Here is a 14,635-nt window from a genome sequence, read left to right as displayed (position 1 = left end):
ACTATGTCCCTATTCTGATGTAGACAAAACCTAGTACGTTGCAGTATGTTTTCCTTGTTCATGTTTGGATCTGCAGTTTTCTATTGCATGTGCTGTGTTCCAAAGAAGCTACATTAATTAACTGCTGATTATTAAAGTGTTTATTGTCTTCCTTCATTTGTGTGCAGTTTGTGTAAAGGTACATCCATTTCCTATCTTGGATGTACTGTACATGCAGGATCCTCAATGTAAAAATCGTATGTGTAAATGTGTTTGCCATCTCAGTGACTGAAAACTAAATAATCTTGGTTTTATCAAACATTAAGTTGTCCCTACTTGTGTGCTTTTGTGTGCAGCTTGTGCTATGCTGTGTTGTATTCCATCAGATTCATCTGGGCCCTGAGTTTAAATGATGTCAACATCATCATTTAAACTTCCATTTCATTCTCCTGTTTGATTGTGTTTGATCTGTTTCCTTGTTTACTACATGCTTTACCATGTCAGGCATAATGTAATGTTACATTAGGTCCAAATCTATGTTAAATTAATTTTATTTATACTTGAAGCACATGCACGGTCTATTACGCGGCTTTATCTGTGAAACACACTGATGTCGTTTGCACGCCGTCCCAATGCACCAATGTGTCCTTCCGCCCAATGTCACATGTAATTTATTTTTGTAACGTTTCACGTGCAGCAGGGGAAAGTTTAAAACCCATGTTTAGCACAACAGATTTTAATACCACCTCATGCTGACTATCGTTTTCCTTACATGACATTTTACACGGGTTTCGTCGTAATGGCGATGTGAGGGTCTAGTTTCCCTCGGAAAATGAGTTCCACCCATTTCGCCATTTCATGAACTGTGGCTGCTTCGTAGCGAGGGAAAGAGTAGCCGTGACGCTAAAGCTAATTTGAGCTTCTACCGTTTCACTTCCAGGCATTTTAGACGAGGTTCGATGATTAACCGACACCCAGCGTTACACTGACCAGTGTGGGACCAGCGGTGAACGGTGTACGAGGTACGGACAGGACAAACAAACAACCAACCAACGGTCGAGTTAGCCAGTGAAGCTAACACTTAGCCTGCCTCGCAACGTGCTGGTCGCAGCCGACAAAGACTCCAAGTCTGCCGCACATCGTCTTTCTCTCTGAAACCGGCGCCTGCAAGAAGACACGTTGACGACCACCGTGCAGGACACGAAGGCCGAGGGGATGGCGAGCTCCGTGGGAAACGTGGCTGACAGCACAGGTTGGTTGCCCCCCCCTGCTTGACTCACGTTTAGATATTCGGCGAGGAACGAAACGAGCTGCGGAGACGACGGCACCATATTCCGTGTCGGACCTAGCTGGTGGTTAGCCATTAAAGCTAATTCATATAAATAAAACGAAACCGAACACAACAGCATTAGCTTCGTTTTTCCAGCCACGATCGTGTTATATTACATTTCATCTGAGTAAGGGCCGTAGACTCAGGCTAATGGTATTGTTAGCATACTTAGCAGCAGCCAGTGCCAAGCGAACACATTTCATTATTATAACATGCTAGTTTCGTTTTTGACGACTATTTAACCAATTTAGCATTAACGTTAGTCCCAGAAGTATGCTTTGGTGTACATTGTTTTCTCAATGGATTTTCTCACAAGCTAATTGCTGGTAGCCATCATATAGCATCAACGACATCCAAACACTCTTGTGTTGTGTTTCACACCAGAAAATGGCTTCCTCCATTGTAACATCCCACCAAAACACGTCAGGTGCCAGATGACTGTCAGTAACTGCTAGTCACGGATACTCCATCTATTAAAACTACTATCAGTTTGTGCCAACCACACTTCAGTGTACGTCCCCACCCTTATTTGAAATATGCTTCATCTGATTGTGGTCATCCACCGCGTCTCGCGTTATGTAATGACGTGTACATGCATGTATAAGGACAGAGTTATTATGGGTGGATGAACCTGATCTACTGCGCTCACGGTGTATGATTTAGCAGAATGGCAGCAGTTTGCAGGTGTATGATTAAAATGTCGGAATGTCCCTCAACACCTCCTCCACCCTCCTGTACACCATGCATCATGTGTCCGAGGCTTCATGTTGTTTTTGCCACACCCTGAGTTAACTGAGATCAAGTTACACTGCAGGTTCAAGAGGTTGTAAAATATAACATCACAAGTAGCAGTAATATAATTCAGAGAGAGAGAAATATGGCGAATGATTTAAAACAAAAAAACAAACAAAAAACCATCCAAAACAAATGAAAATTGTGTCAAGGTGGTGTTGGTATTTAAATTTCACTTGACAGAAGTACTGTTATCTTTTTCTAATGAAGGTGCCAGGACTTCTGAATTGCTGTCAATGTATCTTCCTCTCCCTGTTTGTTAGTTTTTTCATCCTGCGTATTAATATTTTTTCCACCTGTTGTTTTCTTTTTTGTACAATTGTACTCTCCTGTAAAATAGTATCTAACTATATACATTTAATTGATGGACAGACAACATCAATTATTTTCTTATATGAAGTAACTATCAGCACATCAGAACATGTAGCAATAAAAAGGATTAATTGTGTGAGAATATGAAGTTATTGGCAGTGTATGAGCAATGCAACCTTATATTTTCTCAAGAATAATATAGATCACAAATTAGATTTTAAATTCCACTGTAAATCTAAAATAAATTGTAAAATTATATCCATTTGTTAAGATATCACTTGAGCTTAGTGAATTGTTGATTTTTGCCCATGACCATGTTTTCCGTTTAGTTCAAATCTATAAGTCGTCATTGGCAGCAATAGCTTCATCTCCTTATTTATTTTGTGTTTTTCATTTGTCTGCTTTAATTTCTTCCATCACCTCTAACATGTTGTTTCCCCCCTCTTTGGGATGTGTTGGTGCTCCAGAACCAACAAAACGTATGCTTTCCTTCCAAGGGTTGGCTGAGCTGGCGCACCGGGAGTATCAGTCAGGGGACTTTGAGGCAGCCGAGCGCCACTGCATGCAACTGTGGAGGCAGGAGCCTGATAACACAGGCGTGCTGCTGCTCCTGTCCTCCATCCACTTCCAGTGCCGAAGACTTGACAGGTGAGGTGCGGGGGGGCCGACCACTGAACATGTGGCGTTGAGGTGGCAGAGAACAATGGTTCTTCTGTGACTTTCAAAGCACACAGCTGATCTTGGGAAGTGATAACTGCACTGGAAATCATTTTGCTTGGTTTCTTATGGTCTAATGCTATCCTCTTAATCTTAACACTGTTGGTGGGAATCACTTTGCTTCACAGGTGCCACGGTGAAGGCTTTGGGTGTTGTCAATTACAGGTTCAAATGTTTGGTGTTGTTTATGCTTCCTTTTATTCCTTTAATGCACCTTCCTGTCAACTAACAGAAGTCAGATAGAACATAAGATGATGAATTTGATATTGTATTAGTTTGGTCTCATCTTATATTGTTAGTTAAGTAAAACATTTAACTTTAAGGCAGGTGGACTCTGACAGTAAAAGCCAAATATGGTGTGCATTCTTTATTATAGATTTGGAGTATACTGTCATTGTTATGATTAATTTACAAAATAGACACAGGTATATGTTGTGCTGTGTGTCATGTATTTATGTTTTCAGCATTTTCAGGACATTCATCCTGAAGGGCTGTTTAAATAATCACCCTAATGTCTTAAAACAACTTTTTCCTTTTATTCACTCGCACCTTGACGCTTCCTCTACGCAACCCATCGAGCCAACTCTGCCAGTCACTCCCTTCAGCACTGTAACCATTATGTTAACCGTTCTGGTTCTACAGGTCTGCTCACTTCAGCACCTTGGCCATCAAACAGAACCCAATGTTGGCTGAGGCCTACTCCAACCTGGGGAATGTGTACAAGGAGCGTGGCCAACTGCAGGAGGCCATAGAGCATTATCGCCATGCTCTGAGACTAAAGCCAGATTTTATTGACGGATACATCAACTTGGCAGCAGCTCTGGTCGCCGCGGGAGACATGGAGGGAGCTGTGCAGGCATATGTGTCAGCATTACAGTATAACCCTGTGAGTGAAATGCTTAATGTTAAAATGTTTATCGACTGAGATGGCAAACAAGTTTGGAGCAAAATAAAATTATATGTAGCATTTATTACAGCAATAAAATATTTTTTTGTTCTCCTCAGGATCTTTACTGTGTACGCAGTGACTTGGGCAACCTGCTCAAAGCCCTTGGGCGTTTGGAAGAGGCCAAGGTACGTTACAGCGGGTTGGCATTCGTTTAGATGTGGTGTTTGTTTTTTATTTTGATTCTTTTTTCTTTTCCATACATTTTAGTTTTTACTATCCCCCACTAAGGCCATAGATTTCCCTTTTGACATTTTTTAAGCCACGTGGAGTTCTTTCCCTTCGACCCCTTTGGCAAAATTAAGGAAGGAAATTGTAGCCTTTTCTCATTTTTGAGTTCAGTGAGCTTCTCACTCCTAACTTAACAGACACTATTGGAAATTTGGACCAGAATGAGTCAACACCCTTAAGAGGCAACTGACTATTCTGTATTTTTTTTAAATTATAATAAACACACTTTCTGTTGATTACTTTTTACACAGCTTCATGTAAATTTTTCAGTATAGTATTTTCATTACATACGTCCCCATTCTTTATCACTTTTGCTCACAATGTCCTTTGCTTTACCCCTGACCTTTTAACCAGAGGTCAGCCCCTCCCCTTTCAGGAAGAAAGGCTGGAGTATAAATTGACAAAGTAAATCCACTTGATCATTTGTGAACCTCGGCCTATGCATTTTCATGTAGTTACCTTTGGAGGGAAAATGCTGGCTCGGTCTTTGAAGAATACATGAACTGATGAGAAGCTAGTTAAACTCTGCAGTGCATAAGATAAGATGGTTTCTAACCTGACCACTATACTCCAATTTAATTCATCAGGTTCCCAAAGACAAGTGTTTGCTCTCAGTTTGCTGTCAGTACATATGCTGCCAGTGTTTTTTTATTTTAAATGTTCACTTGCAATATATTCTCTTGCATTGTCACTCTGTTACAAGGGGCTCCCTGGGTTGGGTCAAATCTAGAGATATGGAGTTGTCCCACTGGTTACAGGCCATCTTATCTTGTGCTAGAGGGGGGTAAAGGAGTGGGGAGGAGCATCAGGGAGTCACAAGCTCCCCTGCTCTGTCGCTCCACCCCCCGCGCGCTCGCTAAGGCTTGGTGGAGTGCGCGCATAGAGCTGTCTTCCTGACCCTTCTGCCATGCCCAATTGGTGTTCATGCACACATGCATTAGTTTTTTTTAATTGAACTTGATGATTGCTAATGAAATCTGTACTCAGCTGTTTATCAACTCTGATAACCACTGCCATTGAATGGATTTCTTTAAAAGAGATAGTTTTCAAGTCACCTAAAATGGTCCATGCAGCATCAGGCAGATGGCTCACAATCTGCACTCCACCACCTGCGTCAGATGCTGGGATAGAAAGACAAAAGTACGCGCAGCAACAGCGATGACCTCTTTATTTCAGATCTGTGGAGGCTTCTAGATACAAATAATTAAACCACAGACTTTTCTCCCTACCCCATTGGCCAGGATTCAAGAAAGCAGGCCAGGATAAAGAAATCAAAGTTTCAAAAACATTTCATGAAAATGCTAAAAGAATAACTGAAAGGCAATGATTAATACTTTTTCCCTTTTCCTTCAAATATGTAATATTCCCAGAGAAATGGGATCAGTTCATTTGGGTAAGATCAAGCCAGTAACTGCCCTCCTGTAGTTGGACAAGCAAACTGAATTGATGGACTGCTGAAAGCCTGAAAATATTTAATTGATAAACTGATAAACTGATCACATCAGAGCCTTTCTTCCCTCCCTGTTACTCTTCAAGCATTCCTTTTGTTTTCTTTGAAATGAAACATTCATTGCATGAATGAAAACCAAGAATAGTCTGTTTTTGTTTGTTTGTTGTGATTTGGAAGAACCTGTTATATTTCCACATTTTAAAAAAGAATTTATTGTTTGAAAACTTTACTAACGATCTTGTTGTCTGATTTTGTCTCTTTTGGTTTTTCCACAACTGATATTGTTATTTAGAAGGTTTCAGGTGGGTGACACTATTCCTGCGTAGGTGCCTGGCGGAAAGGAACACTAGGGCAGCCTCAGTCCTCTCCTCTTCTTCCAGCCAGCTGCGGCCACCACTCTGACAAAGTCCAAAAATATGGTAACGGGTTTGTAACTGCCAACAAAAGAAAAACCACCTTACTTTATGCTTGAGCTCCTCTGTCTTGTGGCTTCCTTTTGAAGTAACAAAACAAATTACAATAAGCATTTCTTAAAATATGCTATACTAATTACCCAATTCTGTATTAGTAAAAAGAAACTTGGATTTGGAAGCAATAATCGTGAAAGAAAAGTAAGAACCCTCTAACTCTTACATGTTGGTTATTTTTCCTATTTTGTTTTGTTTTTCCTTCTTTATTTGGAGTTGCAGCGTTCTGATGATGCAGATAGTGCGCTGTGAGTCTGCAGTAGCGCAGGGGCTGCGCAGCGATACCCTCCAAACGACCAAAAAGGCGGAAAGCGCAAGCATGCGACCCCCACCCCCTCTCTCCCTTTGGCCTGTTTGTTGTGGACCTCTCCCCACTCTCAACCAGCCTCGCTCCCAAATGCCCCAAATCTCAGATTCAATATTGGCTTCTTAGAAACATTCCTGCCTCGTACATGAAAGGCTTCTTACTCATTCAATGACAAACAATTGTTTAGATCCAAATGCCCCATTCAACAGTGGTTGAAATCTTAAACCCCACAATCCCCCTGTATTCTGAGATACTTCACGGGTGCTGAGTGTGTGCCAGTCTGGTGTCGCAGGTGTTCTGCTAGGGGTTGGTGGTCTGCAGCTCTCTCATCTGGCCATTCAGCGAGCGCAGCAGCGAAGCGCAACAACCTTTGCCAGGCGCAAGGTCACGCAAGCGGCATAATATGGTGAATTGTGGTGATAGTGGCAACAGACACACACCGCGCGCTTGCGTTTGTTGCGCATGCATTACAGGGACCATCACCTGCACAAACCGTCATTCATCCCAGGTTGTGACATAATTATATAACCACATCTGATTTTATTTTTAAACTTGAATTCGGGATAAAACAAATCTATATTGGTGTTATTCAAGGGTCATGTTTGTATCAGTATGTTAAAACCACTACATTTAGTGAGTGTGTACATAACTGCAGGATGAGGGCCTACGTGTAGGTGTTGGTTGGATTTGCGCAGCGCAGGAAAAAGCAATGCAGCTTAGCGCGGCAGAATTTTGCGCATGCAAGCCCATGCTGTAGACTCACTTTTTGCCATCATGGAGAATAGTCACTAATTTTGCTTTCTCTGCCCTTTTTGTTTTTTCTTACTTTTATTCTCAATCTTCTATTTGTTTTTTTATTTTACAATCCCTTGTCCTCCCCTCTACAAACTATACCTCTCCCACTCTACCTCTACTCTTTTCCTGTGGTTTTTCATTGTAAACCCACTGAAGGCTTGTTACCTGAAAGCCATTGAGACTCAGCCCAACTTTGCAGTGGCTTGGAGCAACCTGGGCTGTGTCTTCAATGCCCAGGGAGAGATATGGCTGGCCATACACCATTTTGAAAAGGTTAGTGGTATTTGTTGTCACACCTTTCTACTACTTTCTGTCTAGATATATTCTTGTTTTGATCCAGGTTCCTAAGCTTAGTTTAATTTTTTAGGCAGTAACTCTGGACCCAAATTTCCTGGACGCTTACATCAACTTAGGAAATGTTTTGAAGGAGGCCAGGATCTTTGACAGGTGAGTCCAAATCATGACATGAACCCTAATACTCCCTTAATCTCTAGTCTTTTGTACCTAAGAAAAGTACCACCATGCCACACTCCTCTGTGGAATTTTAGAATGAGTCAAGAACATTGTTAGTTTAATTTCCTCCCTGTGTGTGTTGATCTTGCGACTGTGTTGTCACATGCCATTGTTAAGGCAGGGCAGATTAGCTTTATCTGCTTAAACGGCTATTATGGTCAGGGCTTTGAGTTCAGCTGCTAAAACTGGTTTTACTGCTCCAATAGTTTTGAAGTCTGAAATATGTTAAATTATGCCACTATTAATACCCCTAATGGCTTGTTAAAGATAATTAAAGAAAAGACAGCTTTAAATTTCAGCAACGTCTATTATTGAGCTTGTGTTTGCACCTTTCCACATTTTTCCAGGGCTGTGGCTGGTTACCTGAGAGCGCTGAGTCTGAGCCCCAACCACGCGGTTGTCCATGGAAACCTGGCCTGTGTCTACTACGAGCAAGGTCTCATTGACCTGGCTATTGACACCTACCGTCGTGCAATTGAATTGCAGCCCCATTTCCCAGATGCCTACTGCAACTTGGCGAATGCCCTGAAGGAGAAAGGCAATGTAAGGCACAACTTGACGTTTGACCATCTTAAACAACACAATCTTAAATATTTATCAGGTCTCCTTGAGTCATAAGCATTTACTCAATTCAGCTTGAAATCTCATTGTCTCTCCCAGGTATCAGAAGCAGAAGAGTGCTACAACACAGCCTTGCGTTTGTGTCCAACCCACGCAGACTCCCTTAACAACTTGGCCAATATCAAGCGTGAGCAGGGCAACATTGAGGATGCAGTGCAGCTGTACAGAAAAGCCCTAGAGGTGAGTAAAGAATTGTATCCATGTCGGGTATGATGGGGAAATTGCTGTATTCTGTATATGAGAATGGTATTCTTGGACTGTGTTATTGTAACCTTTTTTGTCTTTCATCAGGTGTTCCCAGAGTTTGCAGCAGCTCACTCTAACTTGGCCAGTGTTCTGCAGCAGCAGGGGAAACTCCAGGAGGCCCTCATGCACTACAAGGAGGCCATTAGGTTTGAAAATGCTTTAGGGACCTTCTGACTTGCTTTATGTTAATGATGTGTTATGTCATCATAGTAGAAGATTCAAGAATCAGTATTCTATTCAGATAATTCAGTAAATTAGAGTATTATTAATGTTCTTACATAGGTAGGTGTATTTTCTGTTTGATTTTAGAATCAGCCCCACATTTGCTGATGCCTACTCAAACATGGGTAATACACTGAAGGAGATGCAAGATGTACAAGGAGCACTTCAATGCTACACCCGTGCCATCCAGATAAACCCTGCATTCGCTGATGCTCACAGCAATTTGGCCTCAATTCACAAGGTATGGATGGTTGTTACTTTTGACATCATTGTCTTGTGATTTTCAGTTGAGATTGTTATGGAATCTTCAGAGACACTTTCTCCTTTGCCTGAGATGTAGTGCAGCTGTCTGTCCTGTTTGGGGAAGTGCAAAAGCGTGGCCAAGGTCAAAGGCTTCACTCCCTAGACACCACAGATATGAAACTGCGTAAGCAGGCAACACTGTCTCCAGTACTAGAAAATACATTTACTTGTTTAGGAACAAGCGAACCAATAGACTAAATGATCTTTAAGGGGTTTAAAGTGTAACCTCAGGAAATCAAACCTCAGAATATGAGAGAACGTCATGCACAGTTGTTGTATTGATGATTCTGATTTTCTCCATGGCCAAGCTTCAATAAATATTTCAGAATAAGACATAAACTTTCTTCACTGATGAGTTGACGATTGATCACCAGATTTTCCACAACAAAGATGTGTTTGCAGATGTTTAATACGTCAAAATGTTTGACTTGCTAAAAGCCAAATATTTAATTTTACACTTCTGCAACTTTGTTGCATTGTACTGTGGTATTCTAATCTTTCTCTTTAATTTCAGGATTCTGGAAACATCCCTGAGGCCATTGCATCTTACCGCACAGCCTTGAAACTCAAGCCAGACTTCCCAGATGCTTACTGCAACTTGGCGCATTGCCTGCAGGTTCGTAGATACATATTTATTTATTTGAGCAGAAATTATTCATGTTGCAATGTACATCCACTAACTTCTGTTATTGTTATCACTCTTCCAGATTGTGTGTGACTGGACAGATTATGATGAGCGAATGAAGAAGCTTGTGAGCATTGTGGCTGATCAGCTGGAAAAGAACCGCTTGCCTTCAGTGCACCCACATCACAGCATGCTTTACCCACTCTCTCACAACTTCCGCAAGGCAATTGCTGAGCGCCATGGGAACCTTTGTCTGGACAAGGTACACAAAATGATGAAAGCAAGTAACCTTTAATTCACTTTTTTGGGAGGTGGATGGTGATGGCAGTGGCTGTCTGCTGGGATAAGTGGGAAGGTAAGGGTTGGGTGAGATACAGGATATTTTTGACTTCGTAGTAAAAAAGGAATATAGTGGTGAATGGGTTGCTTGCAGGGATTATGGTATGGGTTGATGTTGGACATGATTTGAGATATAGATATGTTTTTATCCTATCCAAGTCAATGTAGAATTGGTTGTCTTGCTGTAGTTGTATCTTACCCTCTTGGTTATCCTACAGATCAATGCACTTCACAAACCTGCTTTTGAGCATCCCAAGGACCTGAAGGCCAGCGGTGGACGTCTGCGTGTCGGATATGTCAGCTCTGACTTTGGCAACCACCCAACTTCCCATCTGATGCAGTCCATTCCTGGAATGCACAATCCTGAGAAATTTGAGGTGGGTGATCTTAATTGTACTTTTATTTCTAGAGATGATCAACTTTGAAAGTATTGCAATATAGTGCCTTTTGGATGTTGGAGCATTTATTTATTTAACCCATGAATGAATAACTTCTTTTCCCCCAGGTGTTCTGCTATGCGCTTAGCCCTGATGATAGCACCAACTTTCGTGTAAAAGTGGTTGCAGAGGCTCATCATTTCACAGACCTCTCACAGGTAACTGTCACAGCCAGGAGTTGCTACTTTATGTGTGTTTTTAGTTCTTAATAAAAAAGACATTTAACCACATGGTCCCCTAACAAAAGTAAAAAAAAAATGTTTTACCTTTTTTCTCCAGATCCCTTGCAATGGCAAGGCAGCTGATCGTATTCACCAGGACGGACTCCACATTCTAGTCAACATGAATGGATACACCAAAGGAGCCCGAAATGAGCTTTTCGCCCTTCGCCCAGCCCCCATACAGGTAAACCCTACACCCTTGATGAGAGAATACAGGGAATGGTTTGCATCAAATAATTCACTAATTGTTTGTCTCTTTTTTTCATTATTATTTTTTTATTCATCAGTGTATGTGGCTGGGCTACCCTGGAACCAGCGGGGCTCCCTTCATGGACTACATCATCACTGACAAGGAGACATCACCTTTGGAGGTGGCCGAGCAGTATTCTGAAAAACTTGCCTACATGCCCCACACGTTCTTCATTGGAGATCATGCCAACATGTTCCCTCACCTCAAGGTCTGTCTCTCCCCATAATGCTGCTCTCTCTTTCAAATAAAAGTAGCTCAACATAATCAGGATGTTTGCAACATTTTCTTTTTTCATTCGCAGAAAAAGGCAGTGATTGATTTCAAATCTAATGGACACATCTTTGACAACCGCATTGTCCTTAATGGTATTGATCTGAAGGCCTTCCTGGACAGTCTGCCAGATGTCAAAGTAATAAAGGTGAGTTGATGAGGAGTCCAGTTTTGTCTTCTCCAGCATTGTTTCATTGTTAATGTTGTATTGTTGAGTTTTGGCCACATTGACAAACCAGAATGAAACATTATGTTGTTTGATGATACAGCTCTGAATAATGCCCAAGCATTTCATTTGAAACTGTTCTTTGTGACAGATGAAGTGTGACAACAACCAGGAAACTGCTGTGGAAACTAACGGAGCTCTGTCCATGCCAGTTATTCCCATGAACACTGCAGCTGAAGCCATCATCAACATGATCAATCAAGGTCAAATCCAGGTCACAATTAATGGCTTCACTGTCAGCAATGGCCTGGCCACCACACAGGTACGTCTGGCTCAGACACACTTGCAAATATTGAGCTGTATAGCGTGGGCCCCAAAGAGTCTGCAAATGCCGATACCAAATCCAGAGCAGCACATTAATATAGCTTGCTGCTTTTCCAGATCTTTTCAGCAGACTCAAAGACTATGTTCCTACAGGTATGGTTTGTTCATGAAAGTAAGGTGATAGCGCAGGTGGTAGTGGTAGGTGAAGGGAACTGGTGGCACAATGGATTGGGTTCAAAATTAATCCTACATTCTTGGCTTGGCAATATCAATTTGTTCAAACAATCAAGATCAGTCATACAGAAGCACTGTGGCAACTCCACCTTAAAACACTTCTATCCCCCTCTGAAGATCAACAACAAAGCTGCTACTGGCGAGGAGGTTCCCCGCACGGTCGTTGTGACTACCCGCTCCCAGTATGGTCTTCCAGAGGACTCCATTGTCTACTGCAACTTCAACCAGCTCTACAAGATTGACCCTCCTACTCTTCAGATGTGGGCCAACGTAAGTTAGACATAACTACTTCGAATGTTTCTTCAACTCTGCCCTCATAAAATTAATATTTTACCTCTCAAGTTTGTGGGTTCTTTTAATCAATTTTAAAACTGCCATTTCATTACAGATTCTGAAGCGTGTATCCAACAGTGTTTTGTGGCTTCTTCGCTTCCCTGCTGTGGGCGAGCCAAACATCCAGCAGTACGCTCAGAACATGGGTCTGGCTGGCTCTCGCATCATCTTCTCTCCTGTTGCCCCCAAGGAGGAGCACGTGAGGAGGGGCCAACTGGCTGATGTGTGCTTGGACACTCCTCTTTGCAATGGTCACACCACAGGCATGGATGTTCTCTGGGCTGGAACACCCATGGTCACCATGCCAGGTGAGGACACAAGGATTTCTGTATCATGTTTTATTCATTCTAATTCCAAAATGAAGAAATTATAATAATTTTATAAACTAGAATGGCACTCACAGAGTGTGGATCTCCATCTGGATTTTTATTTGGATCTCAACCATTTTTCATAAAGATCAATGAATTATTCGCTTAGAAATTAAAAATGCTTTGTCTTGCAATGTTAAAGAGAATTTTAAAAATCGGGTCTGCCTTCTGGTTTGGATGCACACCAAAATGTAATGGGTTTTATCTGACTTCTTTTTAAGTATCAGTCATCTGTGGAACATTTATGAAGTGAAGGCTGCTTTTTAATTGTAATTCCTCTTTGTAAAGGTGAGACCCTCGCCTCCCGTGTGGCTGCCTCACAGCTCAACTGTCTGGGCTGCCCTGAGCTAATAGCCCAGAGTCGTCAGGACTATGAGGACATAGCCGTCAAACTGGGCTCTGACATGGAATAGTAAGTACACTTAGATCCATTACAAAACATCTTTTTAGAAACACCATGTCTAAACATTTTCTTCATTCCCTTCAGCCTGAAGATGGTTAGAGCACGTGTGTGGAAGCAGCGAATCTGCAGCCCTCTTTTCAACACCAAGCAGTACTCAATGGACCTGGAGCGGCTCTACCTGCAGATGTGGGAGCACCATAGCAACGGCAACAAGCCAGAACCTCTGGTCAAATTCCAATCAGTAGAGACAAGTGAGAATGCCTGAAGTGGAAGATTTCTTTTCCCCATTTACCCCAGTCATCTAATCCTTTGCCACCACCTGTTTTTTTTAGGGTTTTTTTCAGCCCCCTAGCTTGAATCATCAGCCTCCACTCCATTCCCTCTCTCTGAACAACTGCATCTCTGTCATTTACTATTAATGGGACTCTTATTTGTGAAGGAGCCTACAGATGCACACGTGTGACCCCCATCACAGTCATCTCTCATCTGCATTTCCTGAGCCAGATAGAGCCTGAGATTTCAGGCAGCTCATCTGTGACTCTTTAAAGTATATTAGATGAACATGAAAGGATTGTGAATGCCCTGCTTGCCCCTTCCGTACTTGGATCAGTGGATTTTTGTTTCTTCTGTCAGTCTGCACACAGGACTGACTGCAGCTTGTGGAGAGAATGCCCAGCCATCATTACTCTTTGGATCTATTTATGAATGGATAAAGAGTGTTGCTTGTTTTAAAAGGACAAATGTTGCACCATTAAAATTGTTACCCTGACTTGCTTTTCATCAGCTTTAACATGCAAATGTAAAACATAGATTGCAACTGCTCTTTAGTTTGTCTTAAGCTGTTCAATGACTGCAATTGGTAGATGTGCAAGATTTGAGGATTCTGTCAAGATAAAGACTTCTTCCCCTCAGCAAATGCCAACTTATATTTTTGTTGTTATTCAAAGGATATGTTCAGTAGCTGTCGTCCTGTTTGATGTCACACTCTGCTTGTAAAAATGACCGGACAAGGCCGGACAGGGATGTTTCATGTCATTGGAAAGGCCTAAATTTCCGGTTAGATGTCAGAGCTAAACACAAATTGATCTTTTTTTTAAATTACACAAGGAACGGCCTAGGTAAGTATTTTCTAAGCAGATTTTGTTTTTGTAATGTCTGTTAACCCTATGCTGTCAATGATGCCATAAGGCTATAAATATAATAAAAAAGTTAAAGAGATGGCAAACCTGTCCTGTATTTTACACTCACCTGACTCTGCACAAAATACTGTGTCAACAGCTAGATTCAAAAGCTAACCTTTCATTACTGTGTTAACACCATAAACAAATTCTGTTTCACATATCATGCCGATCAAAGGTCAACTACATAGTAATAATATCCACACTGCTGGAGAATGACTCCAACATGGATAGTCAGTCCTTTTTCCTATCCAGT

General features: G+C 41.7%; 1 protein-coding gene across 11 annotated transcripts; it reads left to right on the top strand.

Annotated features, from left to right (window-relative positions):
- The first annotated feature begins 820 nt into the window (after positions 1-820).
- On the top strand, positions 821-14,419 carry ogt.1 (O-linked N-acetylglucosamine (GlcNAc) transferase, tandem duplicate 1). 11 transcript variants are annotated; one of them, XM_069531416.1, is made up of 24 exons: positions 821-1,231; positions 2,911-3,061; positions 3,773-4,016; positions 4,136-4,204; positions 7,483-7,599; positions 7,694-7,773; positions 8,187-8,382; positions 8,500-8,640; positions 8,752-8,852; positions 9,016-9,169; positions 9,746-9,847; positions 9,939-10,118; positions 10,414-10,572; positions 10,701-10,790; positions 10,912-11,037; positions 11,141-11,311; positions 11,405-11,521; positions 11,691-11,861; positions 11,981-12,016; positions 12,215-12,367; positions 12,486-12,738; positions 13,087-13,210; positions 13,286-13,452; positions 13,534-14,419. In XM_069531416.1, exons 1-24 carry the CDS (start codon positions 1,195-1,197, stop codon positions 13,551-13,553), a joined length of 3,159 nt encoding a protein of 1,052 aa, XP_069387517.1. In that variant the 5' UTR covers positions 821-1,194; the 3' UTR covers positions 13,554-14,419. The 11 variants fall into 11 exon arrangements, with proteins under 11 accessions (XP_069387517.1, XP_019937313.1, XP_019937306.1 ...); XM_020081754.2 differs by having other exon boundaries at positions 9,939-10,136; XM_020081747.2 differs by having other exon boundaries at positions 2,881-3,061.
- Positions 14,420-14,635: the final 216 nt, after the last annotated feature.

Source organism: Paralichthys olivaceus, chromosome 9 (assembly GCF_024713975.1).
Source record: "Paralichthys olivaceus isolate ysfri-2021 chromosome 9, ASM2471397v2, whole genome shotgun sequence".
Taxonomy (NCBI): Eukaryota; Metazoa; Chordata; class Actinopteri; order Pleuronectiformes; family Paralichthyidae; genus Paralichthys; species Paralichthys olivaceus.
The sequence above is the reverse complement of the archived record's forward strand: the minus strand, read 5'-3'. Positions and strand labels throughout refer to the sequence as shown.

Bases quoted from the DNA above. Each gene is read 5' to 3' on its own strand.
- ogt.1 (XM_020081738.2), top strand. From the start codon at position 1,195: ATGGCGAGCTCCGTGGGAAACGTGGCTGACAGCACAG. The intron at 8,383-8,499 runs GTAAGGCACAAC...TGTCTCTCCCAG, and splicing joins CCCTGAAGGAGAAAGGCAAT to GTATCAGAAGCAGAAGAGTG. The intron at 11,038-11,140 runs GTAAACCCTACA...TTTATTCATCAG, and splicing joins TTCGCCCAGCCCCCATACAG to TGTATGTGGCTGGGCTACCC.